General features: G+C 38.1%; 1 protein-coding gene across 2 annotated transcripts in view; it reads right to left on the bottom strand.

Moving 5' to 3' along the window:
• Csrnp3 (cysteine and serine rich nuclear protein 3) overlaps positions 1 to 25583 on the bottom strand; it is a 197712-nt gene that overhangs the window by 147745 nt on the left and 24384 nt on the right. For both annotated transcript variants that reach the window (XM_036183006.1, XM_036183007.1), the window contains one exon: positions 11780 to 11867. In XM_036183006.1, coding sequence (XP_036038899.1) covers positions 11780 to 11792 — 13 coding nt within the window. In that variant the 5' untranslated portion in view covers positions 11793 to 11867. The remainder of the gene's footprint in view (positions 1 to 11779; positions 11868 to 25583) is intronic.

Raw genomic sequence — 25583 nt, 5'->3', positions numbered from 1 at the left:
ATTTGACAGCAGGCTATCTTGTAGTCTGGGAGAAAGGGTGGAAGGTCACGGAAAAAATTGCTTCTGCTCTCATTTTTTGAATCCCCCTGCATCAATAAACCTCTGGAAGTATCGACACAGACATACGTATGACCACGAAGTGGCTTGGCCTCTCTCAGCACCTTGCTGTGCCCTTTGACCCCATGAAGTCATCAAAGAGACATGGCTAAGTAAGAAATCCCCCTTACGACAGCAGGACTAGGGGATTTCAATGCAGTATAGTTCCTGATATATTCTAGGGTGAGTGTGATGACAATTAGGAAAGACAGAATGCATCTGAGTTTGCTAGGATGTTCTTTTTAAATTATATATATATATAGATATATAGATATAGATAGATAGATGATAGATAGATGGATAGCTAGATAGATAGAGTGTTTGTCTACATATATGCATGTAAACCATGTGTGTGTCTGATATCCTTAGAGGCTCGGAAGGAACCTTGGTCCTCTGCATAAGCAGTGAGTACTCTTGACCCCTGAGCCATCTCTCCAGCTCCCTGTTAGCATATTCTAATCATAGGTCTGTATTGATAGCTGTAACTCATGCTACTTTGAAATAAGAATGTCGCAGAAATAAAACACCTACACAGCTCTACACAGTGCCACATTTAACAGCGGTGGTTTTATGGCACTGATAACGATAAGTCAAAAATCACACTGATTGAAAAAAATTAAATGCTTATATAATGTCATGTTATCCATTTTGAAAAAGCACCTTAGTGAGTAAAACAAGATTTTCAAAGTTAAGAGATTATTTTTTAGGTGCTCTGAAATGAAGTTTCACCTACTAAAACCATCTTAATTTAAATACTCTTAGTAAGGAACTTCCCATACTCTATATCCAGTTCTTTGCCTCTTAAAGGTTGCAAATGGCTGACATAGGAGCACCATTTACTCAGAGAATACACGCTTGACTTAGAGTAGGACAACACTGGCCAAAAGTAACACATGTTTTCAAGTTTGTTTTGTTTTGATATTAGACATCTAAATAAACTGCTGGGTTGCAGTCATTCATCTTAAAAAAAAAAAATGTTCTCTTTTCTGTTTTTCTAGACAAGGTTTTCTCTGTGTAACCCTGGCTGTTGTAACACTCCTTCTGATGCCCAGCCTAGCCTCAAACTCAGAGATCCTCCTGGCTCTGCTGCTCGAGAGCTGGGATTAAATGTGTGTGCCACCACCACCTGGCTCAAGAAACATTTTAAATTCATCATGTTTATAAAGTTCTTTAAAAAAAAAAAACTAAATCATTTCGAATTAATCATCTCACATCATATTAAGATATGTGCTTTGAGTTTACCTCCCAAAACCAAGCTATGTAGATTATAGATATTTTGTTATCCCTTTGTGTATTCATTTTCTCTTACCCAAACTCTAAGATGCTTTTTCTTTATAATTTTCTTGCATTTCTTGTCTGAAACTACAGATATCTGATATTGCAATGTCATATAAATTAGCATTAGTCAATGCAGAATCAACTAAACTTTTTGAATGGAATTACCTCTGGCTTAAACTTGTGATCTTTTCCTTAGATTACTTGTTGTTAGTGGCTGACAGGTGTTACTTGGCTTTTTAAACAAGTTTTCATAAACTGCCTGTTATAGGTTCCTTATTCATCCCTTTGGTATCGTTGTCCAAGGCAATTTATTAAGAGGAATTCTGTTGGTGTGTATATGCGGATGGGTATGTGGTACCCACTGAACTTCTTCCTACTCTCTTCTCATGGAGCTTTCCACAATTCCCAATAAAGAAGGAAAATCCTTCCATTCACTTTTATTATATTTATGCAATCTTCAGAACCTAAGTAAGTATATGCCAACCAGATAGGTTCGTGAGATTCTACAGAAAGAGAGATTTCTTATATACTCATGTGACCATTATACAGTAAATGTATTTGGTCAGCACTTACATTGAGCTTTTATGATTTTGTAGTTTCAATATAATTAGCATTTATTCTGTGAAAAGCTTGCGCAAGGCCTTGTCAATTATCTTGATGGAACTTAGGATAATATTTAATGGCTATATTTTAATAATATTAGCTGTTTTATCTTATATATGCAATGAGATGTTTTTCAAATGTACATATTTTTCTAATATATATAACTGAATAGCAATCAAAATTCCAGTAAGATATTTTAATAAGCATCAACAAAATGACTCCAAATGTCCAAGGTAAGACAAAGATATTAGAATACAAAAGCTATGTAACTGTAAATGAAGAAATCCTATGGTGTTTAAAGATTTAATTAAAAAAACTACCATAACAAAGATAGCTTGATAATATTGAGAAGAGGGGAAAGATCAAGAAATTAGAAACACACCCAGGCATATATTACTAACTAATTTTTGACAAACATGTAAAGGGAATTTAATAAGATGATACTTTTTTCATAAATGATACAATATTTGATATTTTCACATGAAGTATTAAATTTCAGGTTTCCAAATTATACAGAAAAAGCTTCAACATAGACCCACACCTAAATGCAAACCAAACTTTAAAAAAAAATACAATTGAAAAAATATTTGCAACTTTGAGTTAGTAAAAAAAAAAAACTTGTCGCTAGTGCCAAAACCATAATTTGTAGAAGAAACAAAAACAGGGCTACATCAGAGTTTGAAATTTCCTACTCTAAACAATATCATCAAGAAACAAAGCTATGGACTCGGATATGATTGCAAATTGCCTGTCTCAGAGCTCAGCAACAGAAAACCAATGAAATTTGGACAGACTATTTGAATACTTTACAAGGGGCCCATGCAGATGGTGAATAAACATACGATGTTCACTACTGCTCTTCATTAAGGGTAGGCAAATAAAACCATAGTGTCAAGTCAAGGATTAAAGTACAGTAAATGAAAATACAATAGTACCAAATGCTGATAAAGGTGTGGGAAAAAATGGACAGTTCATATAATCCTATTGGAAAAATGGAATGAAACTGGTCACTTTCTACACTCTTGTATCACTGAACAAACAAAATTCCCCATCCAGTGAAATTCTAGATTCTATATTTTTAGTTTCCTTTCTTGTGATTGTAGCCAGATGTACCTGTCAAGAAGCACTTTAAGGGAGGGAGAGCTCATTGTGGCTTATAGTTCAATGGGAGCATGCAGTGTATCAGGGCAGGAAAGGCACAGGAGCAGGAGTGTGAGGCAGCTGGCCACATCATGTCTGCTGTCAGGAAGCAGAGAACAGACAAGAATTGTAGTAGAACTCCAAGGACTAGGGCTGGAGAGATGGCTCAGTGGTTAAGAGTCCTTGGAAAACAAGGACTACATGGTTAATGCTGTCAAGTGCCGCTGTCAGCTCGAAATGTAGCCCAGATCCCTTGGATCATAGCTGCAGTGTCATCTGCATTGCATGCCTTTGAAGCTAAAACACTTTCCTAAGCAGCTGTTACCAAGCAGGGGGCCTACTCAAAGGTGTTGGTATGGGAAGTTCACATTCTGGGCTTTCAAATGAATTCGCATTTTCTCAGGTTCGAGCTCCAGTGGACTCAGGTGTTGCTCATATAGTCCCAGTGCATGGCACTGTGTCTCTCTTTAATAGATGACACTATTTCTTTAACAGTTGGAGTGGTTAAACAGTACCTACATCTTTAAATATGCCCATCATGCCTTCCTCAAACACTACACACTCTCATATCTTTCTGCACCCACTAGCTCTTTCTCCTCGTAGAACCATATAAGAGAAGTGAGCAGTCATCATGACGCAGCCTAATCACTATGCTGTCCTGAAATTTTCTCTGCCAAAAAAACTTCGTTCCTTACTTCTGTAGGCAGTCTCACTTCCGTTCTCACTTAGGGGATAGGCACCCAGATTGTTCCAGGTCCCAACAGAGGCTTTTTCTTTTCGGTAGTCTCGCGTGGTGTGCCTCGACAGCCTTCATTTCTCTAGGTCTCTGATCTTCTAAACTCTCCAGAGAACACTTAACAGTAAGGTCCACTTTACAGCATTCTAAGCCTTTCCAAGACTTTTCCAAAGTTCTGAAATATACCACACCCTTCCCACAAACCAGCTCCTAAGGTCTAAGAATGTCTAGTAGAGTTTACCGCAACCATGTCCCCACTTCCTTGTATGAATTTTGTATAATAATTCCTTGCTGCAGCTGTACCAACTGTCTAAGAAGAACCAGTTTAAGGGATGAAGGGCTTAGTTGGGTTTACAGACTATGAAAGGATACAGTTGGTCATGGTGAGGAAAATACAGTGACAGGAACTGTGCCAGTCAAGAAGTAGCAAGCAGACAGGAAGTGGAGCCAGGTTGTACATCCTCAGTGCCTGCCCCTTAGTAATCCACTTCCTCTAGCATAGCCCCGCTTCCTAAAGGTTCCATAGCCTTTCCTTTCAAGAGTGCCCGCACATCAGAAGGCCAAACAAGAAGCCTATAGATAACATTTCGTTTTCAAATCATACTAAGTGCTAATAAAAAAATTTTTAAAAAAAGAACAAAAAACTTCCTAAACTGATGTTTATAGCAGTTTCATTTAAAGCTCCAAAACAAACAAACAAACAAACAAACAAAAAACCGATCCAAATGCTCTTCAGAGAGGAAGAGTGCAGACAAACTGTGGCACATTTATAACGTAGTCTGTGACTTACCAATAATTAGTGACAAACGTGACACACACAAGAGCATTAATGAGACTCTGAGCATCATGTTAATGAAGGAGACAAAATAAAAGACCACAGTCTTTGCTTTGTGACTGATAACCATATGCTGGAAAGGGGAAAACCACAGCCCCCAGACTGAATTAGCTGTCTGGGATTGAGGCTGCAAGAAGTTGACGAGGGGCAGCTCAAAATAATTTTGAGATGGATGGAGCTGTTCTTTATCTTGATTGTGGTGAAGACAGATGGGCAACACCATCATCACATCAAATAGAACTTGTATACCCAGAGAAACTTTGACTCCTTTTAAATTTTAAAACAAATGGCAGACTCTGTTTCTCCTTTGCATTCTTGCACTGCTTAAATATTTTGCTAGGCGAAAGTTAGATGGATGCCTTACAGGCTGTAGGGATTTATTGAATATTCAATAACATTTTAAAATAAATGCCTGGTACTATAAGGCTGGCTAACAACCCATGTATTGAGAGGCAGTAGACCCATACAGGGAACATATATCTGATAGTTAACTAAACTACCATAGCAGCAAACTGCCTTCTAAACACCTCTGCTTAGACTCGTAGGCAAAAACGACTCCCAGCCTTCATCACAGAAGCTGCTTCTTACAATGAGAAGTAGTGAATGCAGAGACTTATGGATGCCTGGAAGTGAGGGGTGTGGACCATGCCACAACCATCTCCCTTATACTACCCACTCTAAGAGTCAAGAAATGTTGCTGAAGAGGGAGCTGGTAGTATATATAACCTGGAAGATAGGATAAAGAGCTATGACCCCATTCCCTAGATTTGATACAACTACTATAGTCACTAACCCCCAACAACTGTAGCTACCTGCACTGGGCCAACGCAAGACTAGCCCTATTATCAATCAAGAAAATGGAGGGACTCATATGGACCTACCCTTTACCTCTGAACTACTCTACCAATAGATTCTGGGAGGGGAATCACTACCTCTGATGAGTCCACCAGTCTTCAATGAATAGCTCTATTCATTGAAGGTACATATATGCCCTTGTTTAACCCCATGAATCACAAAACAGAACAACAGACATGAATTCTTGGTATAGATGGAGGGAGGGGAGTCAGGGGTAGTTAGGAGGTGGGAAGTGGGAACAGTCAGTGTGCAAAAAAATTACATATGTCAATCTGTAAAATAATAATAAAATTTTAAAAATATTGTAAATATCCATCTAAAATTTACTTTGATATTATAATATACATATATATGTATGTATGTGTGTGTATATATATATATATATATATGCCTTATCTAGTTTTTCCTCAAGACCTTAAGGAATGGATCTAGAACCATTTTCTCAATAAGTCATATCTGTAGCTCCTCCCCCTGTATTAAATGTCTTTATCAAACACTAATTCATCATGAATCTTGGGATTCATTAACAAATGACTTAGGATTATCTTTTTGTTGCATTTTATATTACAAACATGAGAGAGACAGAGAATGACATCAAGGGACTGTTTTATGATTGTAGTGTACTCCATTGCTCAGGTGATACATTGGGCATTGATATCCTGTAGGTATATATATATATCTCCAATGTAATTCTGTAGCTTTACTGAACAAGATTGGAGGCACCTATGACATAACAGTCCCAAGAATAATTTAGCACAGCCAGAAAGCATGTGAAGACATAAAGGCCATGAACTGTGGAACAATTTTCCAGGGTCCTAGTCATTCAAAGCAGGAGTAAATACTGAGTATTTTGGTAGGCATGTTATTTAAACCCAATAGTGTTTATTGTTGTCAGCGAACTAGACTCGCTTATTTTACTGTAACCATCTACTGGGGTTTGTTTGGGTTGTGATTCATAACTTCTCAATGGAAGACCTAACAAATAGGAAACAGACCTTTACCAAAAGATTCCTAAGAAGTAAGAGAAACAAAGGAAGGGAAAAATAACAGCCCAGAGAATGGAAGAAAAATGGAGTTAACACTGTCAAATGCCCTTGAGAGAGCCAGGCAAGATAAAAGGCGTAGGTTGTGTGTGCCTTTCGAGAGAGCATGCTCTGTTAAATGGGGTTAGAAATCAGATGGCCCAGTGCTGAGGACTGAGTGACTCTTGGAGACAAGAGAAAATGAATAGAGACTGCTGCCTCAGAGTCCTAATGCATCAGGAAGGAGAGAGATTGACTGCAGAGGCAGGGAGAGAGGGAGGGAGGGAGGGAGGGAGGGAGGGAGGAAGGGATCAGTTTGTTTTTGTTTGTTTTTTGGAGAGAAGTCTACAGAGTCTAGTAGGCTGAAGAAAAAGAGTCAGCAGTGAAGACAAGGTTGAAGATAAAGGACAAAGGGAGATAATGGATGGCAAAAGGTCTCAGCCTGGGGAAAGGGGATGGAATCAAACACAGGCTTTGCCTGAATAGCAGGAAGGACTGATCCTGCTTTGAGATTGGAGGAAAATAAGAATGTTTATAGAGAAGAAATTGCAAGGATTCACAAGTCATTTCGACACAATGACCTCAATTTTCTCGTTAAAATAGTAGGTGCACTGAGTGAAGGAGAGAGAGTCTGTGACTTGATCAGGCGACAATTCTGAAAGTGTCAGACGGCTGTCAGCAGGGAGGGATTACTGAATGCTGCTGGGGACTAACAGATTAAAAAGCAGACTCAGCAAAGTCGTAAGGTTTGCTCCTGTAGCACTTACAACACTGTGTAAGGGTAGAGAGGAGTCACGGTAGTATGGAGTCAAGGTCATATGTTCTGTCTAAGAAAAACACGCTAGAGAACAATTCAGAGCAAACAGCTGGTGTACATGCAAAATCCCAATCTGACTGGGAAAGAATATGGAAAGCTCAAAGGCACTGGAATTTTTACTACGTCTGTAAAAAAGAGAGAGGGAGATAAAAGCATTACCTGATGTTTTTAATTTTACTTTTCCCCACCCATTTTATGTTCAGGCTTACTGTTTTATAAAACACATTATAGATATAAAATTAGGAAAAAGCCAATAAAGAAATTTAAAAATACAAGTGGGCAAACAGCAGTACCATTCACTTAAACATAAGTGAGACATTTTAACTGAGAATGATATCTTAGAGGTGAGAGGTTTTCTGTTTAATGTAGGTTAAAGTCTTTGAAGTGCTAGATGTTAAAATTTGATTAGTGATTTTCAGATGTGGGTCATTTTAATTCAATGAGACAATGGGCAATGTTCAAAGACATTACAGAGTGGGGTACTAGGGACATGTGGTAGGCACATCCCATAAGCATAGAATCCTATCAAGAATGTTAACAGTGCCAAGGTTGAGTACTGTAGATTAGGTCAACTGTTTATCAGAATTACAGAAGTATAAGGTCAGAAACCATTTAATCGCAGAGAACAGATGCAAACAGAGAGGAGAAAGAGAGCCCAGAGCAGGAACATACCAGGTGATGCAGATCGAGTTGTGTGCACACAGGGCTGGTTTGTGAGAGGAACGGAGAATCTACAGCTAGACTCATGCTCCATGTTTGAGAATGATTCCTGGCATAGCAAATTTGTAGAACAAATTTTGGGAAGATAAAATCAAAGGAATTGAAGAGAACACATTTGCTTTGGCAAAGTCATGCCTTAGGTACCCTTAAATAAAAGTTTTTGTGTATGAGTGTGGGGAAGGTCAACATGGGTTTGAAACAAATCTATGCCCCAACACATTTGACATTGCACAAATCTTTGGTTCCTTTGTAAGTTTCTAACAGTCCTCTGCCTTGCACTTATACTGTCTTTTTCCCCATAATTTTGGTTTTCTAAAACAGATAGAGGTTGCCTTTATGTTTAGCTCCCAGATCTGGCCATTAATCCTCTCTACATCATGGAATAAACACTATCTGCTCTAGTGTGGTTCAGATAGCTACTAAACAAGCGTGGCCTTCACTCTGTGGTCATTTTACTGCTCCCATGCTGGCATCTTCATTTCTTTGGTTGGTGTGCTGGTTAGTAGATGTGCTTTCGGAAGACTTAGGAATTGTTACACCAAGCTGTTTTTGAAGTCTATTTGGGTTTTTGTTTGCTGTTACTAGTGTTGCTCTTTTTGTTATGCTGATGCAAACTCCCTCTGTGCAGTAGCCCACGATGGCCTGGGATTCCCTAATAGATGGGGTATCACCTGGACTTCGTGTGCCTCATGACTCCATAACCACACCTGGCCTTCAAGACTTTGCAAAGCGCTATGTTTCAGTTACTAGATTTCCTTGAGAAGCAAGTAGACCAAATGTGTGTCATACAAGTTTTGAGATTTTTTAATCCAATCTCTGTTTTCTTTATTTCGGTAGCAAAATTCTCCCTTCATACTGACCTGAAATGAAATCATTTGAGTTATAATTTTTCTACAGACAAAATTGTTTAAGCTTTTCATTTATATCTAGTTCATTCAAGGCTGAAAGAGTTTTAGGATGTCAATTAATGTGATGGGCTCATCTCTAGTTAAAACAGGATATGAAAAATGGGAAAGAACATCTGGGCCTTAAACATCTTCACACTCAACATGTGTTTGAAACAAAGCATCATATAGGAAAATTCCAACCCGATTATCAAAGAGAACCTGGCAACTTAATTGTTGGTACCCACAAATAACCACATATGCAAAGACAAATAGTTATAATCTTTACCCTTTTAAAACTGAATTGGTAGATCTGGATTCAGCTTCATTTTATTGCAAATAATGACATTTTAAATATATGTATGAAATACATTCTCTTTTAAAAATAATGTTATCTTTCTGGTAAAATGGAGGAAGATACTGATGTGATACACATTTACAAATTCATCTCAAAAGGTCATAATTCAGGAACCGACCAGGAAGTGCTGGATCTCATCACAATTGTTCTATGTGAATAAAAGTGGCATCTCATCTATCTCTTGTATGAATCATGCCATGCTGAATCACTGGGACTTCCTAAAGAATCAATCCTACCTGAACGTTTACTCTACATTCTCCTTTGATTTCTCTCCACGGCAGTCACACCAAACACAACACATAACTACATCACTTATTACCTACATTATCTGCCACCGGCATGGAATTTCTACTATGCCCAGCATATTGCTGTACTCTGTTCACTGTTCTTTCTCCACATCCAGGCACAAACTTATTGAATGCTAATAATTGTTATATAAATTAATGGAACTACTTTTCTAATGATCAAACCAGGGGTGGAGCATTTTCATTGACTTCTTTTGTCTTTGTTTTGTTTTGTTTGTCAAGACAGGGTCTCTCTATGTTCCTCTGGCTGGCCTGTAACTTGTGATACTGACCAGGCTGGCCTCAAACTGATAGAGATCCACCTCTATCTGCCTCCTGACATGCTAACTAAAGGCTTAAAGTCTGCACCACCAACACCTAGCCTTCTGACACCTTTGCAAAGTCTAATGTTCTCACTTATTTGATTGCTTTAATTTAACAAACAGGCAAAACTCTTCCTTGAAAATGTTCCAGGTCCTGCTACTCACTCAGCTGTGATCTGCCAAAGAGAGGAGCTCATAGCATGCCACCCCATCCTGTTAGCCCTTCTCAGTCACCAGGAAATGATTTGAGTCTCTAGTGAGGGTAATAAAATTAATGCAAATAAGGCAAAAAGGTGAGTTGGCAGAGCTATCTCTGCTGTTTTCATAGGTGTTTGCATAACTCATTTCCACAACATTCAATTTGCAATTGTGGCCAGAGAACCTCCTCTGCCTCAGACTCTGAGTTCTAATACATGCTGCCCCTAAAGAGCTACTTCACACTGGAAAACAACCCCTTGGGTGAGAGCTGAGATAGAGCAAGGTTCTTAGGGAACAAATTCTTGGTCTTCCTGACTAACGCAAGGCATGATGTCAAAACATAGATAATTCCCACTCGACTTTAAAATGACATGCCCTTTTATGACCTAGCTCCTCTTTTTAAATTACGTATTCAATTAACAATACAATTAGCTATGGGTAACATATTCATTAGACAGCTGTTGGCAACAAAGACCGTATCTTGCTCAATGTCAAGTAACTAAAACATTTAATGAACTGATTTAGATATTGTAAATCCTAAACAAGTGAACCAACTCTTAGATGAATCAGAAAAGTCAGACTGAAGACAAGCCTGATCAAATTTAAAAAAAAAAAAATCATTTAAAAAATTCATTCATAATTTCATTCAAAATTATGATCTATGATAACTGGTCTCACAGAATCAATAGGGAAGAAACCATCCACTATTTAAAAGTATCACATGATTGTGAACTTTACCCCACTCTATAAGCCTAACTTCTAAATGCATAGTTTCCATCAGTTATTATTATAAAGAGCTGTTCAGCAATAGATTAGCTTGTTTTTCTTTACCAGTCTTATATGTTAGAAGTGACTCCTATGATACCTTTGACCGTTCAGAGGAACTATCATTTCATAGCTGGCAAATTTTCCCCACAAAAGCAATTCCTAAACTTTTAAGAAAGTCAGAGTATGAATTCCTACAAAGTAGCTTGATCACATGCACCACCAACTCCTCCTCAAGATTCCTCCCAGATCCACCTACCCTCTACCACTTCTCTGAAGCTCCCCTCTGATGCCCCACCTCCTTGCCTTCCCCTCCCCTTTTTAAAAAGAGACCACGTCACAGCGGATGCCAAGCTCCCCTTCCTCTCATTGTCTTTCTACTTTTTCTCTTAAGAAGTCATCTGAACCTCAAGTGTAGGGTTTGTGAAACTAGCTCTCACTACATAACCCTGGCTGGCCTGGCATGGCTGGACTCCTAGAGAGCCACAGACCTCTGCCTCCCACGTGCTGGGATTGAAGGTGAGCACCATCATGCCTGGATGTTAATGTAATAAGAATTAAAGTAAATAGACATGCCTAGTATTTACTTTCCTAAGGATGGTGCTACCTCCTAAAAATGAGAGAAATTATAAGAAGCAATCTTCCCTAGTTATATACATATATAGATATACATATATATGACCATTAATGGATCTAAATACTATAATTCTGGTATGTATAAGCTTTCAAGACCCCAAAGATACATTGTTAAAAATATGTAAGAACATTTTGCTTCCCCAATTCCACATTAGCAATCACACCTGGGATAATTACACCATTACATCAGATGCTTGGAAGCAAGACAATAATAATGAAGGAGCCTCACCTTGTGGCCTCATGAACTGCAGGGTCCTCTGAAGACTCTATGCTTCTGAAAATATTTTTTCAGTCTCTTGATATCTTCTTATTTTTTTCTAAAAGAAAAAAAGAAAGAAAGAAAGAAAGAAACCATGTTTCAATGTTTTATAAGATTCTATTTCAAAGAGTAAAACTGATTTCAAGTCTTTTGGGGGGCTCTCCTGCTTCACCTCCAAGATCTCTTAGCAGCAGCAGCAGCCCTAGCTAAACTCAGCTTTCTTCCTACTCCAGTAGCTAAAGGGAAGGTTGGAGCTAGAGATAGCAAAGGTCCTTGAGTTACTGACATAACTTTGAAACTGTAAAGTTTCTCTTTTTAAATAATTTATTTAACTTTACTTTATGGTCATTGATGTGAAGGTATCAGATCCCCTCGAACTGGAGTTGCAGACAGTTGTAAGCTGCCATGCGAGTGTTGGGATTTGAACCTGGGTCCTCTAAAAGAAAAGCCAGTGCTCTTAACCACTGAGCCATCTCTCCAGGTTCAGACTTCTAATGGCTCTCCAACAGTGTGCTTGCTAAGCCATACTTAATTTCTGTATACAAATAAACAAATCGTCCCTTTGAATTTCCACTCCCCAACCCCCACTCCTTCCTATCTGTTTATTCTCAGTTTATGTTACCTCCCCTAGAGAAATTAAGGTACCACAGTTCAGGTTGCTCTATTTCCTACCACCGTATCCCCTTGCTTCGTGGGTGTCTCTGAACTGTTAACCTCCAGTCCTATCATACAGAGAAATTTCTCTCTGCTACCCAAGAATAAGTTCTCTGAAGTATCTGACTCCGTTTCCTCCAACTGTCAGGTCTTTACTGCTTCCATTATACCTTTTCTTTCTCACATCATCTTCCTAGCCTCCATTTTTCTTACTCACTATGAGACCTCCCAGCCTCAAAACACATTTTCTCTTACATTTTATTTAAAAAAAAAACAAAAACAAAAAAACAAAAAACAAAACAAAAAAAAAACTTCTAAAAGAAAGACACTCTCCGTTTCTCAGCAAAAATTCTACATTGAACTCATTCGAACTAGGTTTCTTCTCAAAGACATCCCTGGGTCAGGAGGAAATGTGAGCATTACCAAACCTCCAGAGACTTCTCAGTTCTTTACACCCTCAAAGCCCAGTTAAATGTGACTGAGCTCTTTCCTGTCCATATCTTGAAACATTTATTTCATCACTTGGTTGCAAAGTGAGTCTGCATGCTCCTGGCTTCTGTCCTATCCAACCTCATTTACCATTTTTCTTAGCCTCTTTGCTTGGTTGTTTTCCCCCTTTAGCAGATTCGGCTATGAGTTCTTTTCTAACTCTATCATAAGAAACCATATCCAGCACCATGTCTTTAAACAGTGACATTTATAAATAAATCTAAAGAATTCAGAGTTCTAGACCTGACTTCTACCTTGACCTTGAGAGTAGCAGGCACTTTACACTCTGTTCCATAGTTTCATGAGAACAGCCAACAGCCTTCTTCTATTTGAAATGTCCACAAATGCAGTGAAGGAAAGGAACAGATGAAGGAAGAGAGACATGGCAGTTTGCCTCCTCCAGACTTCCTGGTTTTCCCATGTAAGTACATTCCATCACCATTTAAATATATAGTTTTTATTTGTGTGGGGGAGGGGGAGCAGTGTGTGCCACATGTGTACAGGTGCCTACAGAAGACAGGAAAAGGTGAATGAGCCCTTGGAGCTCAGGTACTCTGGAGGAACAGGAAGTGTTCTTTTAAAAAGTAGTTTTTAAATTATAATACAATTACATCATTTCCCTTTTCCTTTTCTTCCTCAGAAATCTTTCCCTGTACTGCACCTTGCTCTCTCTCAAATTCAGGGCATTTCTTCTTCTTTAACTGCTGTTTTGTATATACATATACATTCATCAATATGTAAATAGAACCTGCTCAGTCTCTATAGTGTTATTTGTATTTATGTTTTCAGGAAGGACTATTTAGTATTGAATAACCAGTTGATGGACTCTGAGCAACCCCTTCAGGCCCAACATCCCATCAGTCCAATAAGGAGTCATATTAAAAACATAGTACCTAAGAAAATGATAACTTCTAGGATGGAGACAGTAGAGTTCCAAGGTGAACATGAAGCATCATATAGTACAGAAAGAAAGGAACCCAAGATATTCATAAATACATTACTAACAAGGCTGAAGTTATAGCTCATCTGTCTACCATGCTTGAATACCAGGGTTTAATCTCTCACACCAGGAAAAAAAGGAAGAAACAAAAGACTCAGCAATCACCAGAAAGATCTGTCAGTGGCCAAAGTTAGAACAATGTAAGCAATAAAAATTAGGTAAATACGTTATACACTCATAACCCAAAAATGATTGTGTAATGAAATAAATGATGGAAAATGCCTGAGAAGGAAAAATTTCTTACAAAGATCTCCAGATTACATGGCTTGATGCCCACTCCTGACAAGAAGGTGAACTGGATTTAGTGGACAAAATCATGTGAGGCTGTGGAACAACCAGTGATGAAGAAGGCTAATAGCTTGGTGTGTTACCTACATTGGATCCTTGATCAAGAAAGAACATTCTTAGAGAAACTAAAAATCTGTGGGAGTTATTTGGTGGTATTGTCTTGGTGACATTTTCTTGGTTTTGACAAGTGTGTCAAGATTATGTATGAAATTAACACCGGGGGAAGCTGGGCAAGACACTCAAGGGAATTCTCTATGCTTTGTTTGCAAAGTTCCCATAAATCTAGAGTTATTTTCAATAAAAACAGCTATTTCATGGATGAGAATACAGCTCAGTAGTAGAGGGTTTGCTTATCACGTGGGACGTATTGCGTTCAAGTCTTAAAGACTGAAGGAAGCTGACCACACCTATAATCCCAGCGCTTGGGAGGAAGAGGCAGATGGATATCTGTCAGCCTGGTCTATAGTGTGAATTTCAGGACAGCCAGAGCTACACCAAGAATCTTTGCCTCAAAAAAACAAAAACAAAAACAAACAAACAAAAAACAAAGACAAAACCAAAAGCAAGGAAGGAAAGAGGAAGGAACTGCACTTCTGCTATTCCTGGTACATGCCTTGAGGACTTAGTGTTCATACAGAGAAACCAGGATATCCATGTTTACTGAAACACTGCTCACCAGAGCTGAACTTTGGAATCGGGTGTCTGTCAACAAATAAAAGTATAGAGCACAATAGAGTTCTGTTTAGCAATAAAAAAAAAGAATGAAATTATTGCCTTTGCTGGTAAATAGATGCAACTGGAAATCAACCTATTAAATAAAATAAGCCAGACTTAGAAAGACAAATATCATATGCTTCTCATATTTGTGAATCCTGGATTGTATATAGAGACACAAAAATCATGTTTTTGAAAATAACAAGTGAAAACTGAAGTGAGATTAGGCAGCAGAGAGAGACTAGAAGAAAAAAAAATGGAAGAGCATGTGTATAATATGGTTAAAACATACACCATATTTGAATGAAAATATTTTATGAAACCAATCACTATATACGTACTATGTAAGTTAATTAAAAAGACAAACATTTAATTTGTACATCTAAACTGTTCCAACTTTAAGCATCAAGAACTTTGTTGGGTTAGCTCCTGTGTGCTTTCAATAAACCTAAACATATACAAAGCTCTACAAATCAAAAGCAACAATGAAGCCGAAATAAAGCCCTTTATTTACAAAAAGTCTAGAATCACATCAGTTCTACCTTGTAGATGTCTTGAAAGTGGCCACTTCTCCCTATAGACCCTGTTCCCACACTGCTCTATGTCCCCACCTGGTCTTCTTGCTTCTTCTCTTGCCTGTTCCTACAAGTGTCAGCTCCTGCCTGTCATTTCTGCCTTCTACTCTTTCCCTCTTCAAAGCGGTATTCTCCTGCCCCAAGTATAGATGGCCCACTCCCTGACCTCATTGGGCCTTTGCTAAAGTACTCTGGACAAGGATCCCATTACTAACTTACTGTAAATACCCCTTCTTCATATTTTTTAACTCCACATCCTTTGTCTACATCTCAAATTGGTGATGTAATTTTATTTGCTTACTCATGATCTTCCTTGACTACTAATACAAATACTATTAGCACGGACAGATCACCTTATTGAATAAATAAAATTGTTGTCAGGAGCCATTGGAAATGCTGTAATTGTACCCGGTAAAAATGTGCATTTTGCCTCATTTTTTGGAAAAGCAATATGTCAGTGTGTATTGTGTTAACTGCCTCCACTTGATACATTTACCTACAAAGCTGAAGCAGTAACATATAAGAACACCTTTAAAATATTATGTATTGGGGCATGATCATAGGAGGAAAAAAACTACAACGGAGGAGAAACTTCCACAGGGGTACAGCCAGCTAAATTTTAGATGCCTGTATGTCGGAATGTTACGCAATCATTGAAAAAAGTAAAATAAAGCTAAGATAACCAGCACTGGGAAATTCCATGAAGTGCCACAGAGGGAGAAAGCCAGTTTTCAGAATGATACATATGATTCATGTCTTCACAAAATGCTTTCATGGGAATATGTATATTTAGATTAAAACTTGAAAGGTTATAAAGCAGACTGTGGAAGAGTTACCTACAGGGGAAAGAGAGATAAATTGGGTTAGAAAAGAAGAGAGATGAAGCAATTTCTGTGATATGAAGATAAACAAAAACATGTGTCTGTATCAAATCATGTGTAAACATGCTTGCAAACAAACCAGAACAAAGTATCCACAATATTTTAGTCTATTTTCAAGAATACTTTGGATTTTTAAAGTTGATACTAGGGTTCCTTAAACTCACAAGGAAAATGGAAAATTGCTGCTAAAATTGATCAGGCTCCCAGGAAATGAGTAAGTTCTTACAGATGGTCTTGGGAAAACATCTAAATTGAACACTGTGTCAATATACTTTCTTGCTCAGCCATAGAAAATAGAAATATACTCTAAGAAAGAATAAGCAATGTCCACTGGCATGAATGAAGCTCGGAGCTCTTCAGTGTTTGTTTGCCAGCTCAATTTCTAATTAATTCAACAGCCTCAGGTGTTGTGGGATTTTTGTACACTGTGTAGTGGTGTTTTGCTGTGATTGGTGTAATAAAAAGCTAAATAGCCAATTGTAGTGGGTAACCTTTCCAGCTTTGATCTGGCAATTTTAACCCCAATTGAGGCTTCGGTAACTGTCAACACCTACAAGGCGGGGCCAAGAGAGGACCCTGAAGACCCGAGATTCCCCAGGATCCGGTTGTGCTGGCTCTCTTGGTTCCTGGACCCTGGACACTGGAGGTAGACCAAGCAGAGTTCTCCAGAGAACACCACAGGGCTGTACCACGCCTTCCCCAGACCCTGCAACCTACCTATCCCTTCACTTGTAAATTACCCCACAAAATAAACCTCCCTTTTAACTATGTGGAGTGGCCTTAATAATTTCACCAATAGACAATAGCTACGCAGGGAAAATAGGTGGGACTTAGAAACATAGGGAGGAACTGGGCATGAATCTAGGTGCACAGAGAAGATGCCAGGAGGAAGCAGGATGGGTGATACATAGCAGAACATTGCTTAATAGAAATTGGTTAATTTAAGTGATAAGAACCAGTTAGGAACAAGCATAAACTATAGGTAGAACTTTCATAATTAAGAAGCAGTCTCCACATAATCATTTGGGAGCTGGCAGTACAGAGAAAGACTTGCTACACTCAGGTGCCTGACTTAATAGTTATGGTGGATATTTTCTATCCTGCATACCTCTGCAGTCTAGAGGGTATGAATGCCCAAATAAGATCTTAACTGATGGCTAGGGCAACCTTGACAACTCTTACTCTCCTTCGACGTGAGGACTGAAGGCTGAAGGGATGTCTCAGCAATTGGGAATGTATACTGCTTTTGCAGAGAATCTAATAAGTTGAGTCCCTACTGTCAATATCCAGCAGCTCACAACTACCTGTAACTACAACTCCAGGGGATTCTGATGCCTTTTCTGCTTTCCACAGGCATTGCACTAATTGAACATGACCACACATAGATAAACAGAATTAAAAATAAGGACACCAAGGAAAGAAGGTCTTCTGAACACTGTAGGGCTGATTCACAAACAAACTCAGAGAGTGTGGCAGCATGCACAGGGCCTGCACAGGTCTAAGCCAGATGAGGTCCCTGCCCTGAGAGGGGAAGTGGGCACAATCCCCATCCATAACCCAGAACTTATATCCAATTGATAACTACTTGTAAAGAAAACAACTGGCTTATTCCAATGGAGTCTCACTAGGTATATAAACCACTCTTGCCCAGTAGTAGATAGGGAACACAAAATGAACTCAGTGGAATTTTCTGGAGGTTCTTTGTGTCATAATGATTTGCAGGGCATTTTTTTCTTACCTTATTAGCAGTTTGCATGTATATTATGGTTTCCAATTTTATGTTTTTATGGGATTTCTGCATGTACGGACAGGGGTGGCTCTATGTCTATATCTATTTCTTGTGCTTTTTCTTTGGTTATTTTTCTTCTGTTTGTTTTGTCTTATTCTGGTTTCTTTATTCTTATTTTGTTATTTTACTTTATTATAATTTTTTAGATGGTATTTTGTTTTCTAATGAGAGAGAAAGAAAGGAAGTGAATTTGGGTGGGAAGAGAGGGTCTGTGAGGATTTACGAGAGAGGAAAATGTAATAAAAATATATTGTATGAAAAAATCATTTCCAATAAAAATAATAGAAAGGAAAATCATTTTCAAAAGATAAAACCCAGGTGTGGTGGCACACACCTTTAATCCCAGCACTCACAGAATCAGGTGGATCTCTGTGAATTGGAGGCCAGCTTTATATACATGAGTTCCAGAATAACCAGGGTTACATAGTGAGATCTTGTTTAAAAAAAGAAAGAAAGAAAGAAAGAAAGAAAGAAAGGAAGAAAGAAAGAAAGAAAGAAAGAAAGAAAGAAAGAGAGAAAGAGAGAAAGAAAGAAAAGAATAAATAACAGACTTTCTGATGAGACTATGTCCTCATCTTTTTTGTCAAAATAAAATGTAAGAATTATTCAAATATCTTCTCTCTCTGTAGAATATTGTAGAATATTTCCAGCACCTAATAGAAATTTAAATACTTGGTTTTCACTCAAGGAAACATTGCATGTTATAGGAAGCAGAAATGGTACAAATAATTATATGGTTTGTCTAGTCTCAGATTCACATGCTTGTGACACATTGGTGCACGTGTTTTAAGTATAAAGTGTAAAGAAGTATCCATTCTGGATATCACATAGGGAATTTCACTGCAGAAGCCTGTTTATAAGGAGACTCTATAATAAAAATATTTTGACATGTGTAGTGGATAGCCATCCCAGCATTGGCCGGGAAGTTCAAACCCCCACTGAGGCTTTGGTAATGGTCGCGCCCACAAGGCAGGGTGGAGAAGGAAACAGAAGATGGAGGATCGGAAGGGGAAGCGCGTGCTGGGTTCCGGGACCCTGGACGCTGGAGGTAGACCGAGCAGAGTTCTCCAGAGAACACCGCCGGACTGCACTATACATTTGCCAGACCCTGCAACCTACCCCTTCATTGCAAGTTACCCCACAAAATAAACCTCCCTTTTAACTACGTGGAGTGGCCTAAATAATTTCACCAATAGACATGAGGAAAATAATGAATAAATCTTGAATGAAAAAAATTTTAAAATAGAATTATAGGTGCTGGGTGGTGGCTCATGCTGCCTTTAATCTCTGGGGAGGCAGAGGCAGGCAGATCTCAGTGAGTTCAAGGCCAACCTGGTCTACAAAGCAAATACCAGAACAGCTAGGATTGCAACACAGAGAAATTCTGTCTCAGAAAAAAAAAAAAGGGAATTAAAAAAGCTCAGATTGAAGAATCAGTTACTGCCATGATAACTTAATGGACAGTTCTTAGTTCTAGAGTAACAAAAGAACTATGGTTGACATATTTATTTCTCATCTTGGTGACTTTGGACAAATTACTTGACATCAATTTCTCCATCTATTAAATGAATATATGACCTATTTTTTACAGTTTGTAGTGAAGTTAAAAAGGCATCTAAAATATGCGACTCATAACAAAATCTTCATACAACACATCTCTTATTAAAAGAAAAAGTAAAAAAAAAAAAAAAAGGGACAGAACCTATGTTATAGATGTTTAGATCATCATACTTATTTACAATGACTTCAAAAGGAATTGCTATCATGGATGCCATGCTTTATTTCCTCTTTTGTTCATAATGAGTGAATCAGTGAAGGATTCACAGACTATACTAGAGTCCTCTCTCAGGTTCAGTTCAGAAAACAGAGTCTAAGAAGTAACAAAACCGAAAGAAGAACATACATTGAGCTAGTTTTACAAACGTTTATAGAGTTGAGCTAAGAAATTCACAGGTTAGCAACAGAGGGAAGAAGAGGTCACTATCCCTCAGGCTTGGGCGTAAAGGAGGAAGGGGTCATGGAAGTTGCCTGGTACTGCTGGGTAGAAACCAGACCTGTGTAGAAATTGCTCTGTGGGGCTAGGGCCACTGTGACTATCCCTTTCTCCCCCCCCACCATTGTCCCACAAGTGCCTCTTATTTGAACCCAGTAGGTGTGGTTAACCCATAAGTTGATAGCGACAGAAGTAAAAAAAAAAAAAGGCAATTTACAGAGAAAGAGCAAAGTTTAGCTACGAACACAAAGGAGGTGCATTGCTGACACATTACAATAATTCTCAAGACTGAAACAACTGGGGCCCAAGCGTGGAAGGACTTGAGGCCACACCCGAACTCACAGCAGCTATGACTGCATGCACAAGGTCTGCATAAGATCAAGCCAACCCAAAGGACCAGCATGGATGGTGGGTTGTGGAAAAGAGGGCAGACTCATGGCATCCCACAACAACTGAAGAACTGAGGGCAACTGAGGGCAACTGGGGAATGGAGAGCACCTTTTCTTCAGGATGAGGCCCTTGAGAGGCTACTCATGCTCCCAGTAGTGTGCCCTACACCCACGCACAGGCAGGTGGCACCAGATGGACTCAGTCTGCTTTTAAAATAGCTGGTACAATTGGGAGGGGAAAGTATGGGGTGAGGAGAAGCTAGAGAGAAGGGAATTGGAGGTGGATTTTATCAAAGCATAATATATATGTGTGGATAAATTATCAAACAGTAAAAAAAATAAAAAAATAAAAAGAGCTTGATGCTAGGCGGCTGGAAATGCTCATGTGCGGGCTGAATCTTCCACAGCTGTGCTGGGAAGCCTACAGTTCCATATGGCATTGAAGAAAACCCAGTTCCCCATACAGAAGACAGGCATGCTATGGTGGAGAAGGAAATGTCCCATTTCTGCCTGATGGATCTCATCTCTGTCATTCTCTATCATACACACAAAAACACCCTTAGAATGGACAGGGCCTGGGCCACTTTCAGTGTACAATTGCTGGTACCCCAACTATTACATCAGAAGAAATGAAACTAATGGACTTAATTATATATTGCCCACAAGAAAAGAAGGCAAGTTAACATGGTTATGTGAGCAGGTTGTCACTGGCCGTAATACTTTCTCTTTCATCTTAAATAGGTTATTTAAGTTTAAAAAAAAAAAAAAAAAGAAGGAAGAAGGAAAAGACACAGAGCCTAGAAGGGTAACTTCTTCCTGTCTTTTACACAGGAGAGCCCCTTGTATTCTCTGACGTCTCTCAATCAGACTTCAGAAAGAATACACATACACACTTGACGGAGGCATCGAATCGAAAGCCAAAAATCATCGGAAAGACCCAGACGTGCCTCTAGGTCTAAAGCTGGTCTGCAGCTACAGAGTGAAAGAGGCTCAGCCGAACAAGATTGTGCTGTCCCTCGGCACCCTACCTACCGACACATAAAGAGAGCATGGGGAAATAAACTGAACAGATGATTGCTCACCTAAACCACTTGCCAAAGCACGAACCGAGCTTAAGGAGCGTTGTATCTCTCTACCCATCCGAGCACCGCATGTCTGCCTTGCCAGCAACACTGGACTTTCTTTACACCACTGTCACTTAGTAAAAGTCACAGGCGAAAATAGGAACAAATCTTGCTTAATAGGATAGAAATTCTTGGAAACTGAAATTGGGTGGTCAGTTTTGTGAATTCTGAGTGAGAGTCAGTTCTTACGCATTCTGTTCGAAGAACGAACTCACAATCTCCAGATCGCTCAGCACATTTTACTGTTTATTGCTGCGCTCTTGCCATGTGGTGGTGCCTTAACTTTTTCTCTACCGTACACAATGTAGTAGTTGAAAGCTGCAGGGTTTTTTTTTTTTCCAGAATGATTCTCTGCATCCATACACATGCACACAAAATAAATTAATTAATATGTACTTTATTTTAAAAATATTGAACATTTCAAAATCAGTTTAAATGCACATATATTGCTATATCAAATTGGATTTATGTGAGGTTAAAATGTTACTTTAAATAAAAAAGAATAAGAGATAATAACAGTTTTATATTGGAAAAATATTTCAGTCCATTATATAAACAGGTTAAGATTAAATGATCAGATGTATTGATAGAGAATTTAATGAAGTTTAATATTCTTTATTAAGTTAAAACTCTGAACAAAAGGATGCATCTTTAACACAGGGAAAGCAATCTATGGTCAAATGGAAGGATATCCCATGGGAATCACTTGAATTAAAAAATAAATAAAATAAACAAAAGAAGTATCTTTCTTCATACTAAAAATAACCTATTGGAAAGTCCACCTCAAAATAAAAACAAAACACTTATAGTTGGGGTTGGGGATTTAGCTCAGTAGCAGAGTGCTTGCCTAGCAAGCTCAAGGCCCTGGGTTCGGTCCTCAGATTTGGCAAAAAAGCAAACAAACAAACAAACAAACAACAACAACAACAACAAAACCACATTAAAATCTTAATAAACACTATAAATAAAAGTATGAAATTCTACTCTGTATAAAATAAGTTAGATATACACAGTACTGAATTTTTGATAGGGAAAGGCATTATAAAAATTAATCTTCCACAAACATACATAAGTACACATATGTCTATATTCAAAGTCTGTTAGGGCAAGGTACCATGTAAATAAACACATTCAAAATTGAGTATATAAGTTGGTCAAGTTTTGTAACAATCATTAAAGATTTTCCCTAAGATTTAAATATGAACATGTCATAACAGCAGTGATAAGTGATACATTCTAGAACATGATTACAGGGGTAGAAATATGGCTCAGTGATTAAGAAACACTTGTTGCTCTTACACAGGACTTGGGTTTGATTCTAAGTACCCATATGGTTTACAACCATCTGTAACTCTGGTTCCAGGGGATCCAACACCCTCTTCTGGCCTCCACAGACACCAGCCATGCATATATATACATGTAGGCAAAATACTCACACATAAATTTAATTAAAATGAATAAATCTTTTCAAAAAGGAGAAGCTACAATACATGAACACAGATTTCTTGTTGGGAAAAACTGCATGATAGACAAGATAGACAGATAGATAGATAGATAGATAGATAGATAGATAGATAGATAGAAATGATACGATAGATATCATAAATCACTCATAATTCCAACACAGAGAAAAATCTCAGAAAATACATTTACTTTTCTTCATATTGCAAATACAAGGCTCAGGCTGGAGAGATGGCTCAGAGGTTAAGAGCACCGACTGCTCTTCCAGAGGTCCTGAGTTCAATTCCCAGCACCCACATGGTGGCTTACAACCATCTGTCATGAGATCTGGTGCCCTCTTCTGTATACATAATAAATAAATAAATCTTTTAAAAAAAATACAAAGCTCACACACACCAAAAAAACCTCAATGGAAGCATGTAATTTAACATATATGTTTAGCAATGTGAATATATTTTATACCAATTGATATATTTATTCCACTGGTCTTGTCACCCACATAGCAATTAATGTTATCAGTTTCCCAGAAATTATTTAACCAATTACAAGGCATCTAGGTTGTAAACAGTTTTTTCTCACAAAAAAATATTTTAAAAATAATCTGGAAAGCCAAAATTATTTCCACATCTCTATTTTTAAATAAACCAGTAGGAAATTTGGTAAGTATTCTTGAAATATAGATATCTGAAAATGTAAATAATCTGATATCTCTACTACTCTGCAAGCCAAATTAAGAGTTGCCATAGAAACAGCAAATGGCAGAAAATCAGGCCTGACACAGGATCCAAAAGAGAAGGAAAGAAAGGAAGGAAGAAAAAAAGAAAGGAAGGAAGGAAGGAAGAAAGAGAGAGAGAGAGACAGAGAGAGAAAGAAAGAAAAGAAAAGAAAAGAAAAGAAAAGAAAAGAACGAAAGAAAGAAAGAAATTAATGGATCTGATTTGTAGAAATCAGGGCTAACTTCATTGGGAATATTTAAATGTTTTTACTATTTCTTCCAAATGAAGAATCTTAAAAATAGAATCAATGCCAAATTCTGATATCAAACCTCACAATAAATATAAATGTAGCATTTAAGATAACAAATTTCAAATGAAATATAAATATTTTTTATTTCTTTGTATCTTTTATACAAAGATGATGTAAAATGAATATACACACCTTTACCTCATAGTTTTTCTAGCAACATTATCTCCTAATCATGGAAGAAAATATATAATCCTTGCACCTGAGGTCTTCCTGTGTGACAAGGAACTGGACCCACAGCAAATGAACCTAACCAAGAAACCACCTCAGCCTTGCCTCGCTCCCAGCAGCAGGTATCTAGTGAGATAGCATCCTGCCTGGTTTTCTTCACCACCTTCATGGAGCTTTGAGAACTGTTAGCAGTTCGGGTGTAGTGTGGTGGTGGTGGTGGTGATGGTGGTGATGGTGGTGATGCTGTTTGCTTTGGGTTTTCTCCTTTTTAATTTGGTAATTTCTGTTTTGAAGAAGAGTATTTTTGGTAATGTTATTATTTGGTGATATTCACTAAAGTCTCCAAAAAAACCTTCATTTAACAGTTAACAGTTGACTACTTGAATCATTTAATAAACGCTCATTCAAATTCTTAGAATTGCCAACAATATAGATGAATCTTTGCTAGTACTTCATTGCTGTATTTGCAATAAAAAAAATCAAATGCAACTGAACTTTCTGCCATTTTAGCTCGCTTGAAACATTTTCCTATTGAGAATTAAACACCATCGAAAGAAAATGAATGCCTTGACACATTTTCACATATTGGTCTTCGGTTTAGTTTTTGCTGTTTTTAATGACTGCTCTTTCTCTGTTACTTTTACAAATCACACTTTTTAACTGGACAATTTAAAAAGATGAAATTGCCCCAAATGACTTTGAGCTTCTCTAAGCAATTATTCTCTGTATTCACATCACACAGCTGTACCTCCCTGAGCTGTCAAAGGCATCAGAAAGCCTGATCTATGCAATACACTGTACAGTCTTTAGAGAATCCCTAGGACTTTTGCCTCAGGCACTGATGCCACCAGCAGCCTCATTGTAAGCAGCAGGGTAAAGCTAGTGAGTCTTGAGTTTTCAATTCAAACCCAGAAGATTGGGACTCTGGGAAGATGGATATTAGAATTTTAATCACCTCACTTTATTTGGATCCATTTAGAAGACACCATATTTTTCAGTTGGGCAATCGGTCATTCAGTGCTTGGGGCCACTCTTAGATGATCCCAGAATAAGGATATGGAGGCTAGATAGAAAGAAAAATGGGGAGACTGTGGGGACACAGAGTGGAAAAGAGCCCTTCACCCAGGAATCCAGATGGAACCTCTCACCAGTAGAGAAGCAAGAATTCTAGTATGTGTATCAATTACTGAAACCCCTCTCCATTCCCAGGTATATACCTGCAA

Source organism: Onychomys torridus, chromosome 4, assembly GCF_903995425.1.
Source record: "Onychomys torridus chromosome 4, mOncTor1.1, whole genome shotgun sequence".
NCBI classification, from domain to species: Eukaryota; Metazoa; Chordata; class Mammalia; order Rodentia; family Cricetidae; genus Onychomys; species Onychomys torridus.
This window is presented reverse-complemented; position numbering and strand designations above follow the sequence as displayed.